This window comes from Thunnus maccoyii, chromosome 4 (genome assembly GCF_910596095.1).
Source record: "Thunnus maccoyii chromosome 4, fThuMac1.1, whole genome shotgun sequence".
Classification (NCBI taxonomy): domain Eukaryota; kingdom Metazoa; phylum Chordata; class Actinopteri; order Scombriformes; family Scombridae; genus Thunnus; species Thunnus maccoyii.
The window spans coordinates 16,464,446-16,489,084 of record NC_056536.1 but is presented as its reverse complement, the minus strand read 5'-3'; the positions used below and the strand labels follow the sequence as shown (position 1 = coordinate 16,489,084).

At 40.7% G+C, this 24,639-nt stretch overlaps 2 protein-coding genes across 2 annotated transcripts; one reads left to right on the top strand and one right to left on the bottom strand.

The window, feature by feature from the left end:
* Positions 1–8: 8 nt before the first annotated feature.
* Positions 9–6,118, bottom strand: fam3a (FAM3 metabolism regulating signaling molecule A). The gene is made up of 10 exons (XM_042409311.1): positions 5,746–6,118; positions 4,381–4,412; positions 4,172–4,279; positions 3,954–3,977; positions 3,722–3,848; positions 3,317–3,375; positions 3,177–3,227; positions 3,003–3,087; positions 2,089–2,215; positions 9–1,276 (listed from the first exon to the last, which is right to left on the bottom strand). Exons 2-10 carry the CDS (start codon positions 4,391–4,393, stop codon positions 1,178–1,180), a joined length of 693 nt encoding a protein of 230 aa, XP_042265245.1. The 5' UTR covers positions 4,394–4,412; positions 5,746–6,118; the 3' UTR covers positions 9–1,177.
* A 74-nt stretch (positions 6,119–6,192) lies between these two features.
* On the top strand, positions 6,193–11,882 carry idh3g (isocitrate dehydrogenase (NAD(+)) 3 non-catalytic subunit gamma). The gene is made up of 13 exons (XM_042409310.1): positions 6,193–6,334; positions 6,583–6,630; positions 6,971–6,982; positions 8,072–8,169; positions 8,275–8,390; positions 8,520–8,580; positions 8,717–8,849; positions 9,456–9,589; positions 9,707–9,809; positions 9,901–10,047; positions 10,196–10,290; positions 10,384–10,444; positions 10,939–11,882. The coding sequence occupies exons 1-13, from the start codon at positions 6,254–6,256 to the stop codon at positions 11,038–11,040; spliced, it is 1,191 nt and encodes a 396-aa protein (XP_042265244.1). The 5' UTR covers positions 6,193–6,253; the 3' UTR covers positions 11,041–11,882.
* The last annotated feature ends 12,757 nt before the right edge of the window (positions 11,883–24,639 follow it).

Sequence of the window (24,639 nt, the reverse complement as noted above, 5' to 3'; positions counted from 1 at the left end):
ACAAGAAATATTTGAACATTTTTATTCGTCAGCATTTTGGTCACAATATAAACACATACTGTAATGCGTTGTAGAAAAAAAATCCTAACACATAGGAGGTAACATAATCGAGAAAAAAGCAGCTAAAAATGGACTTCTAACCATACATATAAAACAATAATTTTATTTCTACGCATCAAACATTTCCTACACGTTAGGCTTGCAATAAACCTGGTGTATACATTCAACATTTAAAAGAACAACACACACAAACACACATTTATCTTCAAAGAAAGCGCTGAGTGGACAGACGCCTGAAGGCCTGAGCCAGCATTAAAACCATGAGCGGTGTTACAATGAACTCACGCTATTAATCTTTTGTCTTTTCCATTAACGTATTAAAATAGTTTTATTGAAGGAAATGACCTAAGGAAAATTGTCAAAAGATATCTGTAAACAATGGGCAAGCAATAATTGCTGTGCATCAAGTTCTAAGGAAACAATGGCAGCTAAAACTACGCATAATAATCACAGAATGAAAATATATTAACGTATTTAAATATAAAATCTGCCCACAGACTTGGTGCTTAGAAGAACATTTGAACTACTGGAGTACTTCAAATGTTTTTCATATGTTGATGTGGATTAGGTTCCCCAATGACTTGAAACCAGTTATGTAGATGTCTTTTGTCTGCAGAACATCAAATGTCATGCAAGTGCTCAACGCTTCATATCCTTGTTGTTTAAGCACTCAATATTGAGACCCTAAAGGCAGATCTGCAGAGAGGAAATACATCCATTTCCAACAATGGCTTTGGAAGACCTACTCCATCTGTATTAATTCACTAGTCACTGTTACACTTTGGTCATCAAACATTTGGCCTCTCAAGTTTCCCTTCACCTCACACACAAACATGTTCCTCATTTCTATATTACTTCGTTTGCAAAGTGGCTCACAAAGCTTAACGCGAAGATCCTTAGTGACAGGTTCCAGCTATTTTAAATATATCAAGTCCCAAGACAATCTTTGCAGTCGACTCACGCCTCTGCCGTGAGAGGGAAAATAAAATGTTATTTGTGGTCCAGATCTAGAATGGTTTTAGTCATTCACAAGTTCCTTGGCTTTGTAAGGGACATTTGGATCCACTGCTGCTTCTCCAGGTGTGACTGTACTGCAAGAGGGAAGTACCGGGCGGAATTAACCTTCCAGGGGTGGCCGCAGGGGAATACAGCCGTCCATCTCCAGAGACTCGGGCCAACCTTCATACTTGTTGCTGCTTTTACTGTTCTTCATACGCTAATGGGAACAACCATTGGTAAACAGATCTGATTTCAACAAGACTGGGATCAGGTTATCACTGCGTAGTGGCTGCTCATTTACAGAGTGCTGAATGAAAACAGAATGCCTTTGTACTATTCTGAACCTGACTGAGTTTTAAAAGTCATAGATGGTTTAGAGGTTTAATATGGCAAATTAACTATGAATAGTCATTGTGGATGCAGCAGGATTTTTTCCCCCCCAAGTGTACTACAAGTTATTGAATTGATCATTTCCAACTAGAATGCACCAATCATAGAAATGGTCAAAACAGGTGCATTTTTGACTGCACATCCCTGTCACTTTGACAAATATAAAAAAGATGTACAAGGTTGAAAGATAGTAAAAACTTGGCACCTATAAAGTAGGAAAAAACATCGATCTCAAAACCTTTGGTCTGGTTTGGAAAAATGATCAGATGCTTCAAGAGGTTCAAAGTCAATCCAAACAGACTTTTCTGTAAGCTAGTGGGCATAAATACTCTCTATAAAGCATAACATTGGGTGAGATGACAAATCTTTGTCATGTGTTGTTAAATTTATGGGTGGGAGAAACATTCATTCAATCACCTACATCATAGTACAGTTGTTCCTGTTCCTGAACAAATCTCGAGTATATCATGTTGTGAGTCTTTTTGCATTATTCTTTATACAATGACACAGGGAGGATATTTGCTACTAAATCAATAAGCGGCAAACCCACACTGTAAGCAGTTCATCATGACATCAAAAGGAACTGATGAATTCTTCTCTGAGCGTTTGTTCAGCACTGGTAATTTTGTAGTCACATACCTGCTCAAAGGGACTTTTATTCTCAATGCCCTTGGCTCCAACAAACACCCAGCTGTCTCTAAAGGCCAGTTCCTTCACCGCTGTGCTCCCCAGCTCCTCAAACAGTCGCCGAGATTCATCATTCAATCTGCCAATGGAAATAAAGATAAGGCAGCGAGTTAATGTTTATCAAGGAGCATGTCTGTTCTTCTGAATGAAAGGCTTAGAGGTTAATATATGAACTTAAGCTCTGTTAAATGATATGTTGAAATTAAATGCATGCAATTAGACCATTGCTCAGTAGGCTAATACGTTTCTAGGCAAGTATTAAATAAAGTACTCTATCTATCTATAATGCCTTTGAGGGTAACAGGGAGGGATTTATGATCATGCTCATTTTATCACACCCAAACTGTCAACAGTGCAATAACTTATAGATAAGCCACCAGATTTATCATTAAATATTTTTTTTAAAAAATCTTGCTTGCCGACACCACAAGGTCACACTGTCATACCATTCTTTGCTCCTCTGCTCATTCAGTGACAGTTGGAGCTGTTTTGCCGCATTACCATCCCAACTTTTTACTTTTTTTGGAAGAATTTTGAATGAATGAATGAATTTACTGATTCTTAATCAAGTCAAATGTATGATGTTGAATTTGGCTGTACAGTTAACAACAGGCAATCTGTTAAGCACCAGCTAAAACTGGATAAAACCAGTGGAACATTGGCCCTGCTGTTGTTTCTCTATTATAAAAACTATTCTCTGCAAAAGTGCCACAATCATTTTATTCCACAAAAGATGTTCAAAGTCAAAACATGAAATATCTATGACTTTTAGCTGACAGTTTATCTGTGAAAATTGCTTTGAGGTGCATCTAGTGGATGAAAAAAGAAAAAAGAGAGAGGGGTGTTGGATTGGAACTGATTCTTACTTTGTAGCTGGATCATCAAAGGAGGCCACGAACACGAGTGTTCCCTCATGGAGCGGCCGCAGATACTTCAACAGCTCAGAAACATCTGCGAACAAACATCAGATGAGCTATGAATCGTAGTTTATGAGCCATATGTACCAGATGTGAAATATACTTGTGTCTGTTTTTTATTACCTCCTGCCCACATATCAAAGGTCTTTGTCTCCAAGAGCTCTCCTGTCACCCCTAGAGCAACAAAACATCAGTGAGATGTTCAAATAACACATTAAAACAGGAGCTTAAACTATCAATACAACACAGTCTGTTCACCATACCATTCACCAAAGCTATGTTTAGTCCTCTGCCAACGTTGTTCTTTACACTGCTCACTAACCTGTTTGACAGAAACACAAGAGGTTGAAGTGCTAACTGAGAATACTTCCTTGCACATACAGATTAATCTACTCACTTATACATGCTGTCTGCTAATTGAGAAGCAAACAAATATAAAAAAAGAACCAAGACTAAAGACAAAAATCAGAGAAATGAGGGACAGACAGACTGAAAGTGTACTTGCATTCAGCTCCCCAGACAGATTTGGAGGCCTGGTTATGACAGCACAGAGGGGAAAAAAGAACAGAGTGTGAAGAAAAAAAAAAAAAAAAAAAAATCAAATCGCAGCAGCAGGGGAGACAAAGACATTGCTGAACAGAAAGGAAATGGTATGCACTGAATCTCACATCTTATCCTCCAGGCAGATTTTGGGCCCGATCACGTTGGCAGCACCAGACACCAGGCGGAAAGCCAGATGTTTTGGGGGACATGGAGCTGAAAGTCCACATTTATACTTTCGAGGGCGGGGTTCAGCTAAAACAAATGATACATTAGTCAGTGGAAATAAAGGAAGATAAGGATGCAACGTCATCGATATGATAGTTGACATGCTCATATGATACTCTTCTGTATACTTACCGGGTGTTGGTTCCTCGCTTGTACCTGAAAAAATTAACAATATTTTACATTCACATGAATGAAGATTTGCTACAAACAAGTATTTTCTTTATCAATCAAGTTGTCTCTAGTCTCTAAAATGCCAGAAAATAGTCCAACCTAAGTCAAAAACCCAAAGATAATCAATATTCAATTCTATAAAAATTACTAAGTTCAAAGACTAATCATACTTCTCTTACCACTGAAGAAGTGCCGCACAGATGAACCACTTTCCCCTCCAAATAAGGTGTTTGCCAGCAGCCAGGTGAGCCCCACCAACAGCAGCACAGCCACAGCGCGCAGGGGGCCTGTCAAGAGAAACAGGACACACCAGTTCATACAAAACACGCTTGAGATTCCTACCAGACAAGTAAGTTCAAATTGCAGTGTGATGAACATTTCTGCCAACCTGTTAATCTCATGATTCACCGTCTCATAGACCTGTGCAGATATAAAAAAAAAAAAAAAAAGAGAGAGGGTAGATACATTAGGGTGGTTTTCGTTTCAGCCAAGTTTGCACAGTGTAGTTTTACAGAGCGGCTTAGGTTAGGCTTCCGTTTTCCATTCATTATAACATAAGTGTTTAATGGTGTAAGTGAAATTGTACCATCAATTCTTATAATAGGAGAGTAAGGAGAAAAAACTAGAGCAGCAACTAATGAATTCTTTCCATTATCAATTAATCTGACGATTATTTTCTCAATTAACTGAGTTGTTTGGTCCACAAAATGTCAGAAAATGGTGAAAAACGCCAATCACTGTTTCTAGGGCTGCAACTAGCAATTATTTTCATTATTGATTAAACTGTTGAGTATTTTCTCAATTAATCGATTAGTTGCTTGGTACATAAAAGATCTGAAAACAGTGAAAAATGTCTATCAGTGTTTCACAAAACCCAGCCTGATGTCCTCAAATGTCCTGTTTTGTCCGCAACCCAAAGATGCTCAGTATAGAGGACAAACGAAACCAGAAAATATTCACAATTGAGAAGCAGGAATCAGAGAATTTGTAAATGTCCTTCTTAAAAAAATGACTCAAAATGATTAATCAATTATTAAATTTGTTGGCAATTAATTTAAAAGTTGGCAGCTAATCAATTAATCGACCAATCGTTGCAGCTCTAACTGTTTCCAAAAGGCCAAGGTGACATCTTCAAAGCTCTTGTATTGTCCACAATAGTCCACAATACAAAGATATCCAGTTTAGTGTCATAGAAGATGTAAGAAACCAGAAAATATTCACATTTAAGAGACTGAAATCAGAGAATTTGGACATTTCTTTCTTCAAAAATGACTCAAAATGATTGAATTGTTTGTCAAAATAGTTGGCGATTAATTTAATAGTTGTCAGCTAATCGATGAATCATTGCAGCTCTAGAAAAAAACGAATACAATAAAACAAAGGCAGATTAAATTCTGTGTTTTCCAAAAAGACAATTCTAGTATTTCAGCGTGTACTATTTTGTTTTTATGTACAGTGACTTAATCACACATTTAAAGTCTTGGAAGGGGAACAAGTGGGTATATTTGCATTCAATTAATAATAGGGTCATTGTATTTATCATTCAAATTTTCACAGAGTGGCTGTGAACTTTCCTCTGGACTATCTTATCTAATGTTTCTGTGTGCCAGATGGCCCTGCAGAGATCACGTTTGAAGGGATTACAGAAAACCTAACCGTCGCAGACACGAGGCAACAGGAGAAGCAAAGCAGAACAGCCTTGACAGCATCACCCATCACCTGAATGTACTCAAACGTGAACGAGAGCTCATACCTTCTGAGTAAAGGCTTCAGGCGAATGTTGCCGTTTCTTGTCGCCTCTGCTGGGACGTAATGAACAGTAAAGAAAAGCTGTTGCTCTTGCCAACCTGGACTTTTGACTATTTCTTGCGCTGTTTCCTCATTGAGGCTCTCCTGGTGTAATTCAGTTGGCAATGAGAACACAAACTGAAGCCGATATGCTCAGTCGACCATTTACACAACAAAACTTTATGCTTTCGACAGGCGGGTAGTGCCAATCACCACATCTGTCTTCCGGATATATTGCCAACTGCCAGCCCATGCGCACGGAGTCTGCGCGAAGGCCGTCACGTGACCAAAACATTCATTTAATTTTAATTAAATTTTAATCGAATTAATTATTTCTCTACTTAAATTACCAAGAAAGCTAATGTCTCACAAATAAATAAATAAATAAATATATAAATACAAAAAAAGTATCGCGTGAGCACAACATCTCCTCCTCGTGCACACGCCAGTACTGCTGCGGCTCAAAACTCAAGATGGCTTCTCGCAGTGCTGTGCTCTCGATGTCCAAAATCATTAGTCCCTTTTGGGGTGGACGCCTTGGAAATACGGTTAAAGTAAGACAAAGCAAAGACACGGCTTCTTCTGTTCAGTAGGTTATGAACGTTGTTGTGCGGCTTCAATGTAAATGCGGTTATTTTGTCTGGATACAAGGTCAAATGGTTGATATCACACAGTCAAATTAGCAAGCTAGCAGGCGTCTCCGGCATAATTTAACTTACTGCACAGCTGGTTGTGCTCAAGTTAAAATGAAAAAAAAAAAAAAAACACGCCCTAACATCTTTCTCTTAATTGCGTATTTCAGGTATTCGGAACAACTCTGACAAGTCGCAGGAATAAGACCTTGCTTACTGTGAGTATATCAGGTCGTCTGTGGGTTCCAGAGTAGATGTGATTTGTCAGATTTGTTACAAATTAGTTGCTTTCCAATTAAACACTGGATAAGATGTGAATTAAGAAATCACTGCTACTCATTAACCTATTTATTTACAAGCTTTTATGGCTTTGGGTTAAACTTTGACACTTATTTTGTCTGCTTTTTAAACCTGGGAGTGCTCTGTATCTTTTTTTCCACCCTCATGAGGAGAAGTTATAATTCCTCCGTATTTGCCTCTATTTAACATGTTCTTCTATTTATCTGTCAAACTGACTATTGTCCTTCTGCTTTCCTTGCTGTCCATCTTCATCAAAAGGGAGAAAACATTGTAAGTAGATGACTCTGACGTGGTGCACTGCACTACAATGCATCACTTCACATACCTTTATTATACTAAGGCTGGGTGATATAGAAAAACGATTTTAAAAGAAATGAGCACAATAACTAGAAAACATACTTTCAACATTGATATACTGTTCATCACAGAATTGTTACTGGCATGGAAATCGCACATCAAAATCACTTTGGATTGTATGGGACTGTCGTTATCTGACTCAATAATTAATTTACCATTATGATGACAATGATATACAAAAGTGATATATTGCCCAGCCCTACATTACACCAACATCTTTTTACTTGCTAACATTACTCTAACATTACCTTCACAAACCTGCTTTACTTTTTTTTTAGCCCATAAACAATCATTTGTGTATATTGTCAATATTTACCAAAGCCTTCCAAATGTATTTATGAACATTTCCTATTGTAGGCAGCCTGTATTTTTCTTTATTTCATTTTTGAAATGATCAGTCCACCAGAGTGCACTTTTCTTCACATTATTTTTTGGTCAAATTGTATTGTTATTGGCTGGTAATATGGTGGCAAGCAGGGGACATTTTGATTTTTTTTTTTTCCTATCAGATATTCTTTAATTAAAAAAAGAAAAATATTAAATTCACTATACCTTTTTATGACATCTTCATGTTTGTTTATCTACAGAGTTTAGATTGTGAGATTGTGCAATGTTTTTGGCAGCATAATCAAATATGAATGTGAGAGCATCTTTAAATGCAAAACAAACCAAGATTTCTGCTGACACCCGCATTACTGTGTTGCAAACATGTTACAGGCAAAAAATAAATAAATAGAGGCAAACAAATGTTCACTGGGATGAATGACCTTTCTCAAGAAGGTATCAAGCCTCTGCAGAGTGATTTTCATACTGTGCTGGCATTCATTTAAAAATGGTATTTTGGAAATCAATCTACAAACATATGGCACCATATGGTAGCATATCTCCAATAATGTATATGTGTATAGGTGATTTGTAGTTGGGTTAGAACCTGCAAGACCACCAGTGTTGTCTTTTAAGTTAATTGCAGTTAATAACATGTAACAATACTAATGTTAACAGCCCCCTCCAGCAAAGTATGGAGGCAGACACACTGTGACCCTCATACCTGGAGATGGAATTGGTCCAGAGCTGCTCAATCATGTCAGAGAGGTTTTCAGGTTGGTAAGACTGCAATTAAATCCTGTTCAAAAGTGTTAAAACAGCACAGACAGGTTAGTTAGTTACCTACGTACCTCAACTTGTGGTTTGTCATCATGCCGTAGGTTCAGCTGTGTGCCTGTGGACTTTGAGGTGGTACATGTCAACTCTGCACTGGAGACTGAGGATGACATCAGCAATGCCATCACTGCCATCCGCCGTAATGGAGTTGCCCTCAAAGGTAAGCAACCCTATTTTTTTCTTGTGTCAGCTTCAAAGTCAAAAGCAGAGGGTGAGCGAGAAGCATGAAGTTTATAATGAGACCTTGATGCTGTGGTTTAACTGTGACATTGTTTAACTCTCCTGATAGGTAACATAGAAACCAAACATACCATGGCACCATCTGTCAAATCCAGAAATAATCTCCTTCGGTAAGAGTTTAAATAAAACATTCAGTTCCCTTTAATAAAGGCTCTCTTTTGTCAGATGGGTCACATTTCTTCCAGAATTCGGTCCCTTGCTTCTGGTAATGTAATTCTCTCTCTTTCTTCATGTATGTATCAACAGCACAAGCTTAGACCTGTATGCCAATGTGATGCACTGCCAGTCCCTCCCCGGAGTTCAGACTCGCCACAAGAACATTGACATCATGATCATCAGGGAGAACACAGAGGGAGAGTACAGCAGTCTGGAGCACGAGGTCAGACAGAACAGAAACACAATCAGTCCTACTGTCGGCTGCAACACACACTTACATTCCCTTCTTTTACGACCTCTTCTCTTCCTGTGCCTGTCTTCCCACCTTCTTCTCTTTTGAAATGTGAGTGTGGTAGTATCCATACACTATTAAAAATACAAGCATAAAACATCAATTTGATGTACTTGATCAGTATTGGTGCCCATACTCAACTTATTTAATAGATTGATATTGGCCAGACATGATCAATCCACATTAAATAAAAGGGGAAGGAAATGTTGAAATATGGGCACCTTCACTTATAGTTAAGAAGTGATGTGTAGTAACAGCCTGGTGTTTCCTTGTACACAGATAAAGGATCTGAGTCAGTCACAGATAACCGAGAACACCAACTTATACTTTCTGGTTAAAAGTATCTTTGTTCACCTTCTTCCTTATTACCTCTGTTCTTTACTGGAGTAGTTACGAGAAGAAACATCAAGTCTATTCACCTTAACTATGTTCACTCTGGTTTCTAATCTTTATCTCCAGTCTATTTTTATCTCTTTTAGGGTGCAGTAGTTGAACTTTCATTGTCATTTATCCCTCATTGTTCTTGTCCTCTTTTAGAGTGTGTCAGGGGTAGTGGAGAGTCTCAAGATCATCACCAGGAACAATTCCCTCAGGATCGCTGACTATGCCTTCCGAATGGCCAGGGAGAAAGGACGGCGCAGGGTCACCGCTGTTCACAAGGCCAACATCATGTGAGTTACTCTTTGTGAAATGTATCCTGCCAGAGCTGTCTGGCGTCCTGAGTCTTACATAATACCTTGAGTTTCTTAAGTGCTTGACGTGTTGAATGTCCCATTCTGCTCCAACAGGAAGCTTGGCGATGGCTTGTTCTTGCAGTGTTGCAGAGAAGTGGCCTCTGGTTACCCAGACATCACATTTGACAGCATGATTGTGGACAACACCACCATGCAGGTGAGAGTGGGTAACATCTTAATGCATCCAAAGAATGTTTGTAAATGTTGCTTGATCTAACTTCTGCCACTCTCTTCGTGTGGTATTTTAGCTGGTGTCCAAGCCTCAGCAGTTTGATGTGATGGTGATGCCCAATCTGTACGGGAACGTGGTGAGCAATGTGTGCGCTGGCCTTGTGGGAGGGCCTGGCCTTGTACCCGGGGCCAATTATGGCCGTGTGTACGCTGTCTTTGAAACGGTGAGTGTTAGACAACTCGTGCTTAGTGCGACACCGTCCCTTCCGTTGTTTTTGAAGGATAAAAACATGCATGAATCATGTCTGTATGATCATTTTGAACTCAAGAGTTTTGTCTCTTTCTTGGCCTGTTTTTTCCTGGATCTCTCAGGCCACAAGGAACACGGGGAAGAGTATTGCAGACAGGAACATTGCTAACCCCACTGCCATGCTGCTAGCCAGTTGCCTGATGCTGGACCATCTTAAGTAAGTTCTCCCTGCTAAAATACACATTTCCTTCCTGTGGTTCCATCCAAGATGAAAGTAATGTCAATAATTTTTTTTGTTGTATGTCTTCAGGCTTTACGATCATGCAAGTTTGATCCGGAATGCAGTCCTCACCACCATGAATGAAACCAGGGTGAGTCTTCCTTCACTGACAGGCCCCACCTCCCTCACCTGAATCACTGCCACAAAGCTCACCGGTTATCTGACATGGGCTCAAAAGCTGTGGCGGCAAGTCTGGCATGTTTCCCAGTGGGCATTACAATACATTCACACAAAGCAGCATTATGTCCTTTCACTGTCACAAAGCTCTTATGAAGTGCATTGTGTGGTATCTGACTTTACATTGTGTGGCGTCGGCATTGATCATAGCCTTCAAACTCATTTTAAAACCTAATCTGCTTATTGTCCAAGGCACCAGACCAGTTGCTGCTTTGGCAGGATTTTTAGAGATATGGGGTGACATGAATTTATTTTCCCCAGTGGGAAACAGTTTGCAAAAATATAAAAAAGCCATACAAAGAGACTCATTCCACAACGCAAACGTTTCATGTCTTTGGTGCTTTTTAACTTAATTTGATTCATGTTTGACTGAGATCGTGAGCATCCCTTTTTTCTTTTCTCTTGCAGTTGCACACAGCTGATATCGGCGGTCAGGGCACCACATCAGAGGTGGTCCAGTCCATCATGAGGATCATCCAGAGTAAAGGGCAGTTCACAGCTGATCTCTAAACCGCCTCTGAGGACACTGTACACACACACAGACACTCACTCATCAGAGGTGTAGGTGTGAGTTTGAACAGGTGTCTTTATCTGGAACAGGTGTACAGTATGAGAGAGGATGTCCACGCATGTCCGTTTCCATAGCATCACGTCTTATCACTGACATGAGAATGGTTCCTTTTTTTTTTTTTTCCTTGTTCACACAGCTCCAGTTCTCTGTACAAATTAACCTTTACCACATCTGTGTGTTTCACATATAATAATGACCTTTTGATAAAATTCCACTGTCATTCCTATTAGATAATAACTGCTGCTGTAAGGATGTATTTCCTGAGTTCACCGGGTTTATTCAGTTGGAAATCTGTGTTCTGACAAATTGTCATGAAACATGAAATGGCATTATGTCAATCACCAAATACTCTGCATTGTTTATGTTATATTTTCCAAAGCCCCTCAATGTGTTTCATTATTTATTTTACAGTTATGTTACAGCCTTTCCAATCAACCAAAATGTGCAATTGTTCATTTAATGCCTTTTTTTTGTCACATTGTTACTTAAATATCAAGTTGTATACCGTATTGTCCTGTATGTTCACATCAGATCATTTATAATGTGTAAACAGAGGAGATGTTCATCAAACAGAGTAATGCTTGTGCCATAATAATCATTTCACTTAAGTGTGGATCCTATCATAAGGATGTACTGTTGTCTTAAAATCTAACCTGACAAGAGCTCTTAAAGTCTGAAATAAAAAGGTTTTATCATGTCTGGGATAGCATATATACTGTATAACATATACCGTATGTTATCATATATATTATCAATAAAGAAATAGTCTACCTTAAACTGATCTATTTTGACATAAGTCTTTATATGAAACATATCTGAATGAGTTTGAAGGCAAGAGTTAATTGTTTTTAGAACTAAATATATGTAACCTTTTGAAAAACAAGGGCTTTGTTTTGCTAAAATCAATTTTTGTTTATCTTGATTTTTCTTTGCCTGTGCTTCAAAGAAAGAAGCTTTGTTCTGGCCTTCTGCTAGGGATAAAGATTATTTTGCTCCAATTAAGATAAAGCTCATGATCTTTCCGTTTGTTTTACAATTTCATGCTTCATCAGCATTTCATGCTCCATCAGCGTCTTACTTAAAACACTGAATGACCAGTTGCTGCTTCAGGTTTCATCACTAGGGGGCAACACCACTTTCTAGAGCTCCCACTAACTGTTACTTGGAGCAAAATCTGTACAGCTGAATGCATGTGTGCCGTGTTAGACACACCATCTGACAAGGACAAAATTTAGGATATATGTAATCACTGCGGATCAATATATGTATGTTACTACTGCGCTGACTGTGGTGTTAAAAGGCTGCAGGGACACTGGGGAAGCAAGAACCTCTGGCAGAGAAACTGTTCCGCATAATTGGAATTTAATTCTTGTAATGTGATTTCTAGGAATCAGCCTCTTGGCTTCAGACCACTTGTTTCTAAGACTAATGTGAACGATTTTGGCGCTGCTCTCTGTTGAAAGTATCCCCATTTAGCATCAAACCAAACCCATTTATTATAGTTTCACCTGGTAAAAACAAACCATCCATTATAGTTTCATCTAGTATTTTAAGTTACACTGACCACACTGCCATATGAATGCCATTTTGAAAAAATCTGCCCTAGCCCTCTGAGCCAGCAGATGCAGAAGGAGGAGCCGATATCTTATAATGCCACATCATTCAACAGTGACCTCCTGCTCCCCTATATTGTACAAATAATCCCAGTCTTCCTCTGATATGTCCTGCGGTCACAGAGGCACATCCCATTGTAATTGCACTGACCAATTTATCTTGCATCCAATTCTGTGGGAAAGTTTCAGACTGTTCCCCTCTGTTTGACCATTTGCATATGGAGTCCTTTGCAATGATGATTTTTTTTTTTAAGATTTACTTGTCCCAACAAATCAACAACATCATACAATGTGGAGTATGTGAAATGCTCAGAGAATTATGTGTGCGCCTCGGGCTCTGCCAATTGGCCGTCTTTAAATCTTTTCCTCACTCTGCATTCATGTCAGTTATTCACTCTACAGAGACATCAAGTTGGCTTTACTCTGTTTCTTTAGAATCAATCTTTTTTTTGTTGTACTTTCTGTAAGAGGTTCCCCACTCTGGGTCAGCTTTTTCTCATCATCTCATTCCACTTGGGCTGTTTGCCTCACTATATCTCACACCACCTCTCATCACTGTACATGGAGCAACACACTCTTTGTCCTGGTCACCCCCTCAACTCTGTCTCTCTATCTCTCCTGCCTGAGCCCTGTCCCCTCTGAGGCGCCGCTGGAACCAGGCCATGAGGCAGAGGGTCACACGTTCGTGGAGAGAGGGGGGATGTTGCAACAGACCACCGGCCACTTAACCTTTATGAACCGCCATTCAGTCTTGTCTAAACTTGAGAACAGCACAACCTTCTGTGCAATATTTGCTCCAAGAGCTGTCTTTAAAGGGTTGGTTCAGAACTGCAAAAGAAGACAGAGATTTTTTGATGTTACTCCAGTGTTAATTAACCATGCAGATAGTTGAATATGCCCATGTTTTCAGATATCTATGTCTGAGGTTTGTGCTACTATCCCATTGCAATGGAAAAAAGTGGCATTTGGTTTGTATTGCTTACAGCTTTGAAAAATTTGATTTGGAAAATTCCACCTTTTCTTTCCCTTTTACTTTGGATAAGTCACAGTCTGCACCGTTCACAGCGTGTTCTGATTATCCAGAATAATAAGGACACTGTCTCTGAAAAGGGAATTTGCTATTGAATTTTTAAAATGTTATTTTTCAACACTGTGAGCACAAACACACGTTTATACTTATACTAATTCAAGGCCTGAACAAATTAATCCAATCTATCTGCGTGGCAAGATACCACAAGAGAGGTAACTGAGACAATGTGGGAGTTTTTAGGGGGTTTTTGTAATTTGAGGAAAGTAACGCTTAACCTTCCACTTTACTCTCAGTCCAGTCATGTTGTCATCGTTTCTAAAATACATTGATCACACTTGACTGACCCTGTTCATACAGAGAAATTCTGTGACACTATTTTATGTCATTTCTCCTAATTATTATGTCCTCCAAAGAGCACACTTTTTTTTTTTATCATACACACTCACACAGGTGTGTTTTATCTTTCTAGTACTCAGTAAACTTGTGGCTGTTGGCTGCTTCACTAGCTTGGATGTCTTCATATATTTCGCTCCTTCACATAAAACTCCTCCCTCCATCGCCTTAATTCCCTTCGTTCTCATGTCTCTGTTGAACATTCACATCCGCCTTTCTATGATAAACGCAAATCTGAAAGGTTGAGTCTAACCACGAGATATGACGCTGATATTGAAACATGTGGTTGTATTTGCCATAATTCTGCTCTAGTTTGCTGCAGATCATTTCCAGAGCCCTCCCTCTCTCATTCTTTCTCCCTCTGTCACTCTCTCATACACGCATTAGTCTGGTGTAATCCAAGATCCGATGCATAATTTCCACTATATGAACATGCTCCCTGTCTCATGTTCATCAGCTCCACAGCGCAGGTGACTGTAATCAATCAACTTGCCTCTGATCAGGCTCTGCCGAGCACAGCTGCATCCAGTCAGCCAGCTCTGCTCTCTCTTAATGGGGCTTTTTTCCCCCCACAGCTACGGCTTAGCTACATTTACGATACGTCAGCGGTCAGCTATTCTCCATTACTTAGGCCAGCCTGTGTGTGTTTGGGCCTCTCTGTATGTTGTCTTGGCTTCCTCTTCACAGGGACTTCCAGGGTCTTCCTCAGCAGTGACAGCCCTACTCACAGAAGAGTTATGAAAGGGTAGCTAGTGGTGATATTTGCTTGGCAGAAATTGATGTAGAAAGGAGGTTAAGGAGGATGGCATGCAGTATAGAATGAAGGGGGAGAGAATGTGGACGTGTTTGGAGGATAAGGAGGAGAACGAGTTAACTGAGTTTTGGGAGGATGGCGAGGTTTTGGTTGGGTGTGGGAGGAAGCACAGCATAATATATCTTAGCGACCAGGGAGTTCACTGGGCAGTTAGCTGTTGAAATACTTCATCACTACCTTATCTTTCAAAAATGACAGGAGCCAATAAAGTATCTCACTGCTGCACATTGTTATTTTGTTTTTATAGGGTTGGTTTTAACACCAGAGGGATACAACCTAGTGAGACCATAAGATGCTTATCATTGCAGCTCTTCTAGCACTGAGGTGATTATTCAATTATCCCCATCAGAGAAATTGTATTTTTCCATTTTCTATTTTGGAGGACTGATGGCTAGTCCACCTGCAGTGCATGCATTCCTGCACTACTTCGCTGAAGGACGCCTCCAAAGAGCATGTACAGGCTGACATGGTGCTTGAAACTGGGTCATGCAGTTAGACAGTCTTTCTGACTTGACTAACTCGGCCACCCTGATATTGCTGTAAGCCCTCCATAGATACAGGGGGTTCCCCACTCTGAGCTCATAGCCACAACATAGTTACTTATTTGAAAAGAAACACACACGCTTGTTTTATGTGTCTTTCAGTATGTCCAGCACTTATCTTGTGTCTCGTAAAAAAGAAAGTATACGTCTGTAGTGCTTTCTATTTTACCCCAGGGGAGGAAATACGAGGCTCCAGGCAAAGCTGTGTGTGCATGTGCATGTGTGCAACAGTATGTGTATGATTATATGCATCCATACGTCTTGTATATGTGTGCACATCTGCATATGTTTTTACTGCAGCCATGTTCTCATTTCCAGGCAGAGAAACTGATCCCACCTGTGCTACATGAACAAGACCTTTACATGGCCCTGCCCTGGTATTCTGCCCTGTCAGAGGTCCAGTGTGGTTAAATGTTGCATGGGGCAAGGGTTTCATGCATGCGTGTGGGGTGGTGTGCTTTATTGCATTGTGTCTAAATAGGAACCTGTCTGTCTTGCTCACTTTTCTTCCACTACCACACACGTTTTTTTTTTTTTTTCCCCTCCACCCTGCACTGAAATCCTCTTGGCAAAGCGAGAGTGAGGAGAGCCTGTGAGCTATTTCTGTTTGGTTTTATGTTTATGATAAATTAGTGGGCTTGGGTTGCTAGCCGGGTCTTCAGAGAACATTGATATGTTGTCTCTCATCGGAGAGAATCAGTTAGGGTCATTGCATTACTTTGGCAAGAAGTACACTCGAGAGGAAGTAAGGGAGGGAGGAGATGTAAAAGCAGTGATTGATTGGATATTGATGGGCTATTCGTTCCATCTAAAATCATTCTTCCATCCTTGCCAATATTCCCCCTGTTCTCTCTCTTTTTCAGTCTGTCTTCCTCTCTCTCTCTTTCAATCTCTTTAATGCTAATAAATGTTTTACCATCTGTGCCCTTGCTGTGAGTTCAGGGAGCACTGCCATAGTTACATTACATCAAGGCAAGCATGTTGTGCTCATGACAACCTGCATTACACTGCCCTGATGTCATTACAACTGTGCTCCCCTGAAATCGGAGGATCTTGGAACTCTGACAACTCAGCAACCCCCCACTTTCCAGCTCTGCACTCCCTGCAGATCGCCATGTCAAAAACTGTGTGTTCTCTCGGTTGCCAAAACAAAGTATATTTCCCAATGACACTCATGTAGTTTAATCTAATAAATCTCTTGAGTCTCATCTCTGTCCAGTGACTCAACTCTCTGTGTGCACAGTGAGCTATCAAAACAGGCTGGGACCATCCCCCACCTGTTGCTAGCGACATGCTATTAGGAAAGTAATGATGACATACTAAAAGAGATGTTTAAGTATTATTGTTGATATTACCCTTGTGTTTTAGTATCATTACTACCTCTGTTAATGTTTATCCTACAGAATGTTTTTTTTTAATTAGGTTGTACATATGAGGGTTTATGTATGTGTGAAAATCTTCATTGAAAATTCCATCAATAAATCAGATATGAAAAGAGATGTGCAATCCTTTTACATCTCCGAAAACGATAGATGACATTTAATATTTATGTTGTTTATTGCCCTAAAGCCAAATCCTTTCTGCCATTGTTAATATCTACTGCTTCACAGTAGCTGTTAAGTTAAAAGGGCGTAACCCATTTCTCTTGTGTTCCTCCCTTTTTTCTGTCTCATATAATCTGACGCTATTTCCTGATTTATATCTGTTCTGACCCCCTCCCCTGTCTTGACAGTCTGCAGGACTCTCCTCGCTCTCCCCAGGTGAAGCATCTCTAAAGAGTTTTGATGAAAACAGATTTCTGCAAATCCACCAGAAAACACAACTTTGATTATACTCCTCCATTCACTGTGACAGCTCCGCAGGATTCTCGTCTGAGTTGCTCTTCATAAATGCTGTCTGAATGAAATTTGAGGTTTGGGGGGGGGGGGGGGGGGCGAAGAAATGCCATTGTTCTAAGAAAACCTAAAGTGGGTTTCTGAGGTTCTGTGGCAGACGGTGCTCATGCTATTCTGTTCATCTCTTGCTGTCAGTATTGAGACAAAATTCTATTAAAAGAGCGGTAGAAAGAAATTGAGCATGCAGACTTCCCACTATCAGAGGAACGGGATCTGGTGGCTGCAGGAGTGAATTTGTGATGTGTTGGATCCTGGGAGTCTGCAGACAGGAAGCACAGTGCAATTTTAACGAGGCACACACCTGGCCTCAGGGCAGGCTAATCAGTGACATACCTGATGGGACCTGATGCGAAAGGCGCCTGAGACGAGGAATATATGAAAACACAGTCTGGTGATGACCCAGCTTCCATCTTCTCTATTATGTCATCATCTTTGAGCAGCACCAGTCAACCCAGTCTTCGGTTAACTCCAGAAGGAATGAAGCTGTAAGCGTTCTCTGTCAAAGACTCTGCTGATTTACCGCAGTTAAGTTTTATCGCTGTGTCTTAGCTGGAAATTCAAGTAGTAATATTAAAATCGTTTTTCTCTCTAACCTTTGTCCTGCTTTTGATGGTATGAGGGAATGAAGATGGAACAATGGGCCCAGTTAGACTTGATGACATGCCTTATGGTGCCCTTATATGTCTTTTATGAACTGATGAGGCTTTTTTTAAAAATGTATGATTCCCAACATTCATATCGTCAAGAAAAACACTGTTATTATTGACCATGAGGGTGAGGGTTTGGCACTATTTTTTTTCTCCTCACATTCTTTCACTGCTGACCTGATTCTTCTTTCAGCAACCCTTCAAGTGCACATACCTGCCCGGCCCCTTGCCCTTCCCCACTTCAAAGCCCCTTCCACTAGCTTTATCCATGGCTTCATATCATCCTATTGCCTAATCTTAAAAAACAGTGCACAGAGCCCAGCTGAAGATAAGTTACGTGTTTGACATATGGCTTCATTTTTCAGATTTCGCAATGACCTCATGCTGTGTTTTTACTGAGCAATTACTTTGTTGCAGTTTCTTGAAGGTGTTAGTGTTAACAGTTTAGTCTGTGCACCAAATAGGCACTTATCTTATTTAGCCAAATCTAAGCTCTTACACTAACTTTAACGGTACAAAATAACACTGTGTCTGCATGATACTTTGTGGTGTGCTGGCTCATTTTATCTAACTACAGGCCAACAAACATTGCTTTTACACCCTCCTTGTGGATCAACACTAAAATATCAATCATTAAATGATTACACCAAATTGTGGAAAGAATTCTAAGACAAGCGCTGTGATTATGTGTGTTCCCCCAAAGGTGCTTTTAAGATTTTAGTAAGGGAGAGAGTGTACAGGAAAATATAACACGAGGAAATCCTTCCAGGAGGCAGGTGGAATTAAAGACACTGGAGAAAAACTGAGTGTGGAGTGACACTGAAAGGCACGGAGTTCAGGACAATCAGGCCCTGACACCTTTCGTTCCCTGTCAGCTCTGCCATCGACGGCTCATTTTCCATGGAAATATAATACAGAAATCAGCCTTAATCCCCTTTCTGTTCCACTAAACTCACAACAGACTGCAATCTAAATATATCTCTTTCTTTTCTATTCACACCCTTGTTCACAACCATTCGATGCTGCACAGTCCTATAAAAATTTAATTTGGACCATTGGTTTTACTTGGACATCACAATCTGCTTCGTGATATCTTTGATCTTGAGAAAATGTTTTCACATCAACAACAAATGACGTGCGTATTTATAACTATGGAATTACTCAGGCTAATTGACTGCACGATGAGTAACATATGACCCTATTAGCTGGGCTGGGTTGTTTATGTGACTCTCAACATTATATGACCTATTGTGCTCATGAAATCTGTTGAGGAGCGAGGAAGAACAAGGGCCACCCAAGGATGGTTTACATTGTAGTTAGCGCCTCACTTTAGCCCTTAATGCAGCAATTTAGATATTTCATCTTGATATTCTGCAGTTATTTATAAAGATAATGTGGCATTCAAAGAAGTGACATTCACTGCTTCTAAGGACTCGCATCAGGAAGGAAGTGGGAGAGAGAACAGTTAATGCACTGTCACTCACTGAAACTTGTCATCCATCCCATTTGGCCAGTTGAGGCAGCGTCATTACTGCCCTGTCACGGCCTTGTCATCATAAATGCAGGAGCCCAGACTAAGCAGGAGCAGATGGAGAAGGAGACAGAGCTTGCGCTGCCATGTTGGGTTTGCCTGTTGACTCGACTTATGCAAGGTCTCTAACAAAACAGTTTGTTCCAACAATCCCAAATCCCAAAATCGAAGTCACACCTCTGTCTCGGGAGATAAGGAACAGAACACTGGTACACAAATATCTTTTTATAGCCTGAATGGTCAAACTGTTGCCAGAACAGGCTCTGTCTCCTCTCCCTGGGAACTGTAGGGTTACGCTCCTTGAGAATATAGAAATGCAGCCATAAACACTGTCACACTACAGCACCTCACGTTCACACCTCATAATTCCTCTTTGATGTGAACCTAAACTATCTGATCTGCTGACAGTTGATCATAATCTTACACAATTTCACAGCACAAATAAAATTACTACGCTGACACATGTGTCTGGATGTGGTCTAACAAAGTTACTCTCTCAGTTTAGCACCCTTGGTCAGGCTGACACCCCAAGCCCGACTCATTTTACACGAGAGGACTTCATTGAACAAATAGAAACGGCCATACATGCATCCACGCGCATGCACGTTTGCATGTACTACACACACACACACACACAGAAACACCATCAAGAGCAAGGAGGGCTTCTCTGTGAAGGACACTAACCTGACACCTCACACAAACACACTACGGTGACTGACACACTTAATGTTTCATTGACTGTAACAGGAGAGGAGCACCGTCTTCCTAAACACCCTCGTTTATGTGTGCTTGTTTGTTTGTATGTGTCCTTTTTAATAACCTTCATCACTTTTCCTACAATTCCTGCCTCCTATTATCATGCCGGAGATTTTCCACTACGTGACCAAAATTTCCTCCTTAGGGCGAAAACAAAAAGTCGACTCCCTTTCTCTACACCATCCTATGATCTCTCCGTATTTGGCTCTTTCCTCTCTCATCCTCCCTCAGAGCCTTCCATCCTTGAGACCCTCCTCCTTGAGACCCCCCTCTCAAGGCCATCATTGAGTCCACTCCCCACCCTCTCCACCCTCACTGCTTTGCATGTTGAATAATGAGAACCAGCCTGGTTTAACCAAGTCCTTAGCGGCTTTAAACTCAGGAAACACTCAGATCTGCTGTTAGGACACACTGCAATCATTCCTACATTATTTGAACCGTGCTTCAAAGCAGAGCAGGGAGCATCTGAAGGAGATAGGTTGTTCTTTAATAACACCCTCATATAAACACATGTCTGATTAAGTAGATTCCTGTGGATGATTGCATTGCAGTAGTCAGTGTAGTTCAGTGCAGGCTCAGATTTACACTGCCTGCCACATGGAGGTGGTTTGTTTGGTTTGTTTACGCCATGATAAATCACAATTGTGGAATAACCAAGAGCAGGCCTTTTAGCACGCTCCCCTGCTTAGCATAAGCCACACATTACTTTCAGTGTCCAAAGAGTTACTAAATTAAATTACATGAAGCAACATATCATTGCATGACACTTAGTACATAATGGATATAATTGTTCGGCTTGAATTATAGTATGGGGAAGCCTGGTATTTTGGTGTGGAAACCCACTCAGTAACACAGACACACAAACACACAGATACGATCAATCAAATGAGGAGCTTACATTGACATGTAAACATACCACAAGAGGCTCTCTCTTTTCTCTCGCTCCCCACACAGAGAACTATTCACCCTTCTTCCCCCAGTCTCCCTCTTACTTCGCTCCCTCTCTTCCTGGCCCCGCGCTTGGCTTTCTGCAGCCCCTGACACTGCACTCATTCAACCCCCGTCTACCTTTTTTCCACCTCTGCAGATAAATAAACACCATCATCATAATCATCATTAGCACTATGACGTCAGCACCTCTCATGCACGCAGGGGCGCATATGTTAAGTAGGTATGTGGAAACACGCACATACATACATGCAAATACGCGCACAAACACGCTTCTCGGATTCGAACTGTTCCTTTTCCACTGGACGTAAACAAAAGCTTGTTTTGATAGAAAGCACAACACCTTTAAGGTGACATTAGTGTGAGTTTTTCTGTGCGTGTTCACATTTGGGCGACAATCTACCTTCCATCTTCCACTGTCCTTGTTACGTGAAGCTTCTAGAGATGATTATCAACATGCTTGTATGGAAGGTTTGCTTCTCTCTTCAGGCTTCCTCTTGTACTCCTTGTATTTACAAAATGAGATTGATACACCTCCATTGTCAATGTTTTTTTTTTCTTTCCAGCCCCAACTCTTCATCCATCTCTCCTAGTTTATGTAACACTGTCTCACACAGTCCGTCTTTTGGGGTTTACAGAGGGATGTTCCAGGATTCAGCCAGATCTGTCTAAATAAACAGCTGCAATGCATCTGGTGGTTATCTCCACTCCACTGACATTTTTCTCCTCACACATTACTGTTCCTGATTGTTACAAATCTGTCCTGCATCAAGCTTGATGCAGGTACACATGGTAAGATTAACCTGCTGGAGGAGGCCCCACAGCAGAACTGAGCTAATGGGCTCCTATTAACTTCCTATACCACCCGCGTGCTGTGTGCATTGTGTATATACCCTCTCTTTTGCCTCTAAGTATCAATCAAGTACAGACCACACAGCCCACTACACATGGCAGCTTAATTATATTTTGCCTAGAGCACCAGAAACCAACTATCACTCCTTTGCTGGGACACCACCTGACCCCAGGTTTACTGTGTGGTAATTTGATCAAAGACAAATTTATTTAGGATTATGCACCATATCAGCTAAAAGAGCTTTAAATAACATTTTGACATATGGCCCTTCCACAACACAGGGCCTCAAGATTATGTAATGATTTGTGTTTATTCTGAAATACACAAAGCAAAAAACATAGATCCAAAATATAGAGCACAGATTTTCTTGAGCATGGGATATGTATACAGAAAGAATGAATTAAATAAACAGGAAACATACTATGAATAAATAACATGAAAAACAAACAATTTGTTCTAAATAGAATTAAAGCGTGGCACAGAATAAAAACACTGAAAGTTAATGTAACTTATATTCAGTGGTTCTCAATTTCCATCGTGGTTAAATAACAGGGTAATAACAATGCAGGAGCCCCATTAAGGCCCTTGTCATTTCAACTAATATTGTACTATTAATCAAATTACCACCAACCAGTTGACACACAGCGAGCCGAGGGCTTTTTTTGGGCACATTCAATTATACACATTCATACAGTGAAACCTCGATCCATGGACGTGCACATGCACCAGTACTGCATCCTCAGCTGCACATACACACACACACACACACACAACTGCAGGCCGTGAGTCCAGATGCAGTGAGGGGTGTTGACTGACAGTGAGAGAGCGGAAGAAATGCGGACGGCAAAAACGTCTTGACACTGCCAGGTTATCCCAGAGACCCCCGAAGCGCACAGAGTGCTATTCACCCCATCTGTATCTCCATCTGCATACTCACTTCTCACACTCACGCTACTCTAAACAAACTTCCATCTGTATGGAAACATGTGCCGCACTGCGCTGCTCACTCAAGTACACGCTCTGTGTACACACACATACACACACACACGACCACACCGCCTCCCACAACCATCATGTTGTGCTTACAGCCTGTTTTTTCTGGACCATCATGGGCACAATGCTGCTGAACCGTGCTCTTTGTTCCACTGTGACGTCACTGGTTCTCCCATGTCTTGCTTTCTCTTCACTAAATACTGACAAACAGTCCCCCTCCCCACCATCCCCTAATTTACCAAGCTCTCTTCCTTTCCGCTTAATCCCTCTAATTCCTTCTCCTCATGGTGTCTGTTTTTCTTTTTCCAGGATGCAGATATCCACCATTCTCAGTATCCACTGCTTTCCATCCATCTTTTACGCTTGAATTACAGCACATCCAGTTTTTCCTGTTCCTGACCACTGTGTTTGCCACAGAGGAGATGCAGGATCGGGGAGGATGGATAGACAAAAAGGGAGGAAAACACTCCTAGGAAGATTGTTTTTGTTGCAGCTTCTCTTGATTGATGGTTCAAATGGCACATAATTAAACACGACTCTCATTAGTGGATCAAAACAAAACTTTTCAAAAGCATCTTCACGCTGAGTTGAAACCATGAAAGCAGCTGTTCAATCTCTTATTTTCGCTTATTTTCTTTTTTTTTTTTCTTTCCCCTCTTTTGTGCGTCATCGCTACCTGGTTCTTTTCTAGTGTCAATATATTTGCTTTGTTGTTTATCCTTCCCTTATCTGAGCCTTTTGTATGTTTACCGTGCACACAGAAAATCCATCATTGCCATCTAGCAGAAAGGGGGCTCTGACAGATTGAGCAGAAAAAAGGCAGACCGAGTGAGGTGCCACAAAGAGGAGAAAAAACAGATGAAACGGGCTGAAATTTTTTGACAGCTGCTGTTTCTGCAGAAAATACATATGTACCCCAGACCCTTCTGCAGAGGAAGCTAGTTCTCAGGACCCCTGTATGATACACACTCACATACTGTAAATATAAAGCTACACATATATGAATTAGAAATGTCAAAATCCATGTTTTCCCAAGTCCTACTGGCTCCAATTTCAGTCTGATAGGATGTATCTTACTCTGCATTAAGAAATGAGCTTTTCTCTGCTGTTTTCCCGTGATATTATGTGCTATGATATTTTATTATAGATCTGTGGAGAGAGGAGTGTCCGTGTGGAGTTCATGTGACTAGAAAGTTGCGACAGAATTGTGGAAGCTTCTCCTCATAAACTGAAATGACCATAGTTGCCTTCTTGAGTTTCAACTAATAGCAGCATTTTAGGGGGGGATGGGTCCACCTGCAAAATGTTGCTGGAACAGCTGCAAAAAGATGCACAGAGTGGTCTGCGTTTCATAAACGGTTGGAGGATTTTAAAAGGGAGCAATTTTGACAGCTTTCATGATATTCAAAATGCCTGGTTTGGAGCTCGATCCTCCTGTTTGGCTCAGAGCGTGATGTTTCACATGCACATATTTAGCATATACATACTTTCACTCCTGTCTTCATTTTATCAACATTTATCTC

Excerpts from the sequence above, each read along its gene's own strand:
- fam3a (XM_042409311.1), bottom strand. Across the intron at positions 3,376-3,721 it reads ATCTGCCTGGAGGATAAGAT|GTTAGTGAGCAGTGTAAAGA; the intron begins GTGAGATTCAGT and ends TCTGTCAAACAG. Across the intron at positions 1,277-2,088 it reads ATAAAAGTCCCTTTGAGCAG|CGTATGAAGAACAGTAAAAG; the intron begins GTATGTGACTAC and ends TGTTCCCATTAG.
- idh3g (XM_042409310.1), top strand. The coding sequence starts at position 6,254 with ATGGCTTCTCGCAGTGCTGTGCTCTCGATGTCCAAAATCATTAGTCCC. Across the intron at positions 6,335-6,582 it reads GCCTTGGAAATACGGTTAAA|GTATTCGGAACAACTCTGAC; the intron begins GTAAGACAAAGC and ends TGCGTATTTCAG. Across the intron at positions 10,291-10,383 it reads CTGATGCTGGACCATCTTAA|GCTTTACGATCATGCAAGTT; the intron begins GTAAGTTCTCCC and ends GTATGTCTTCAG.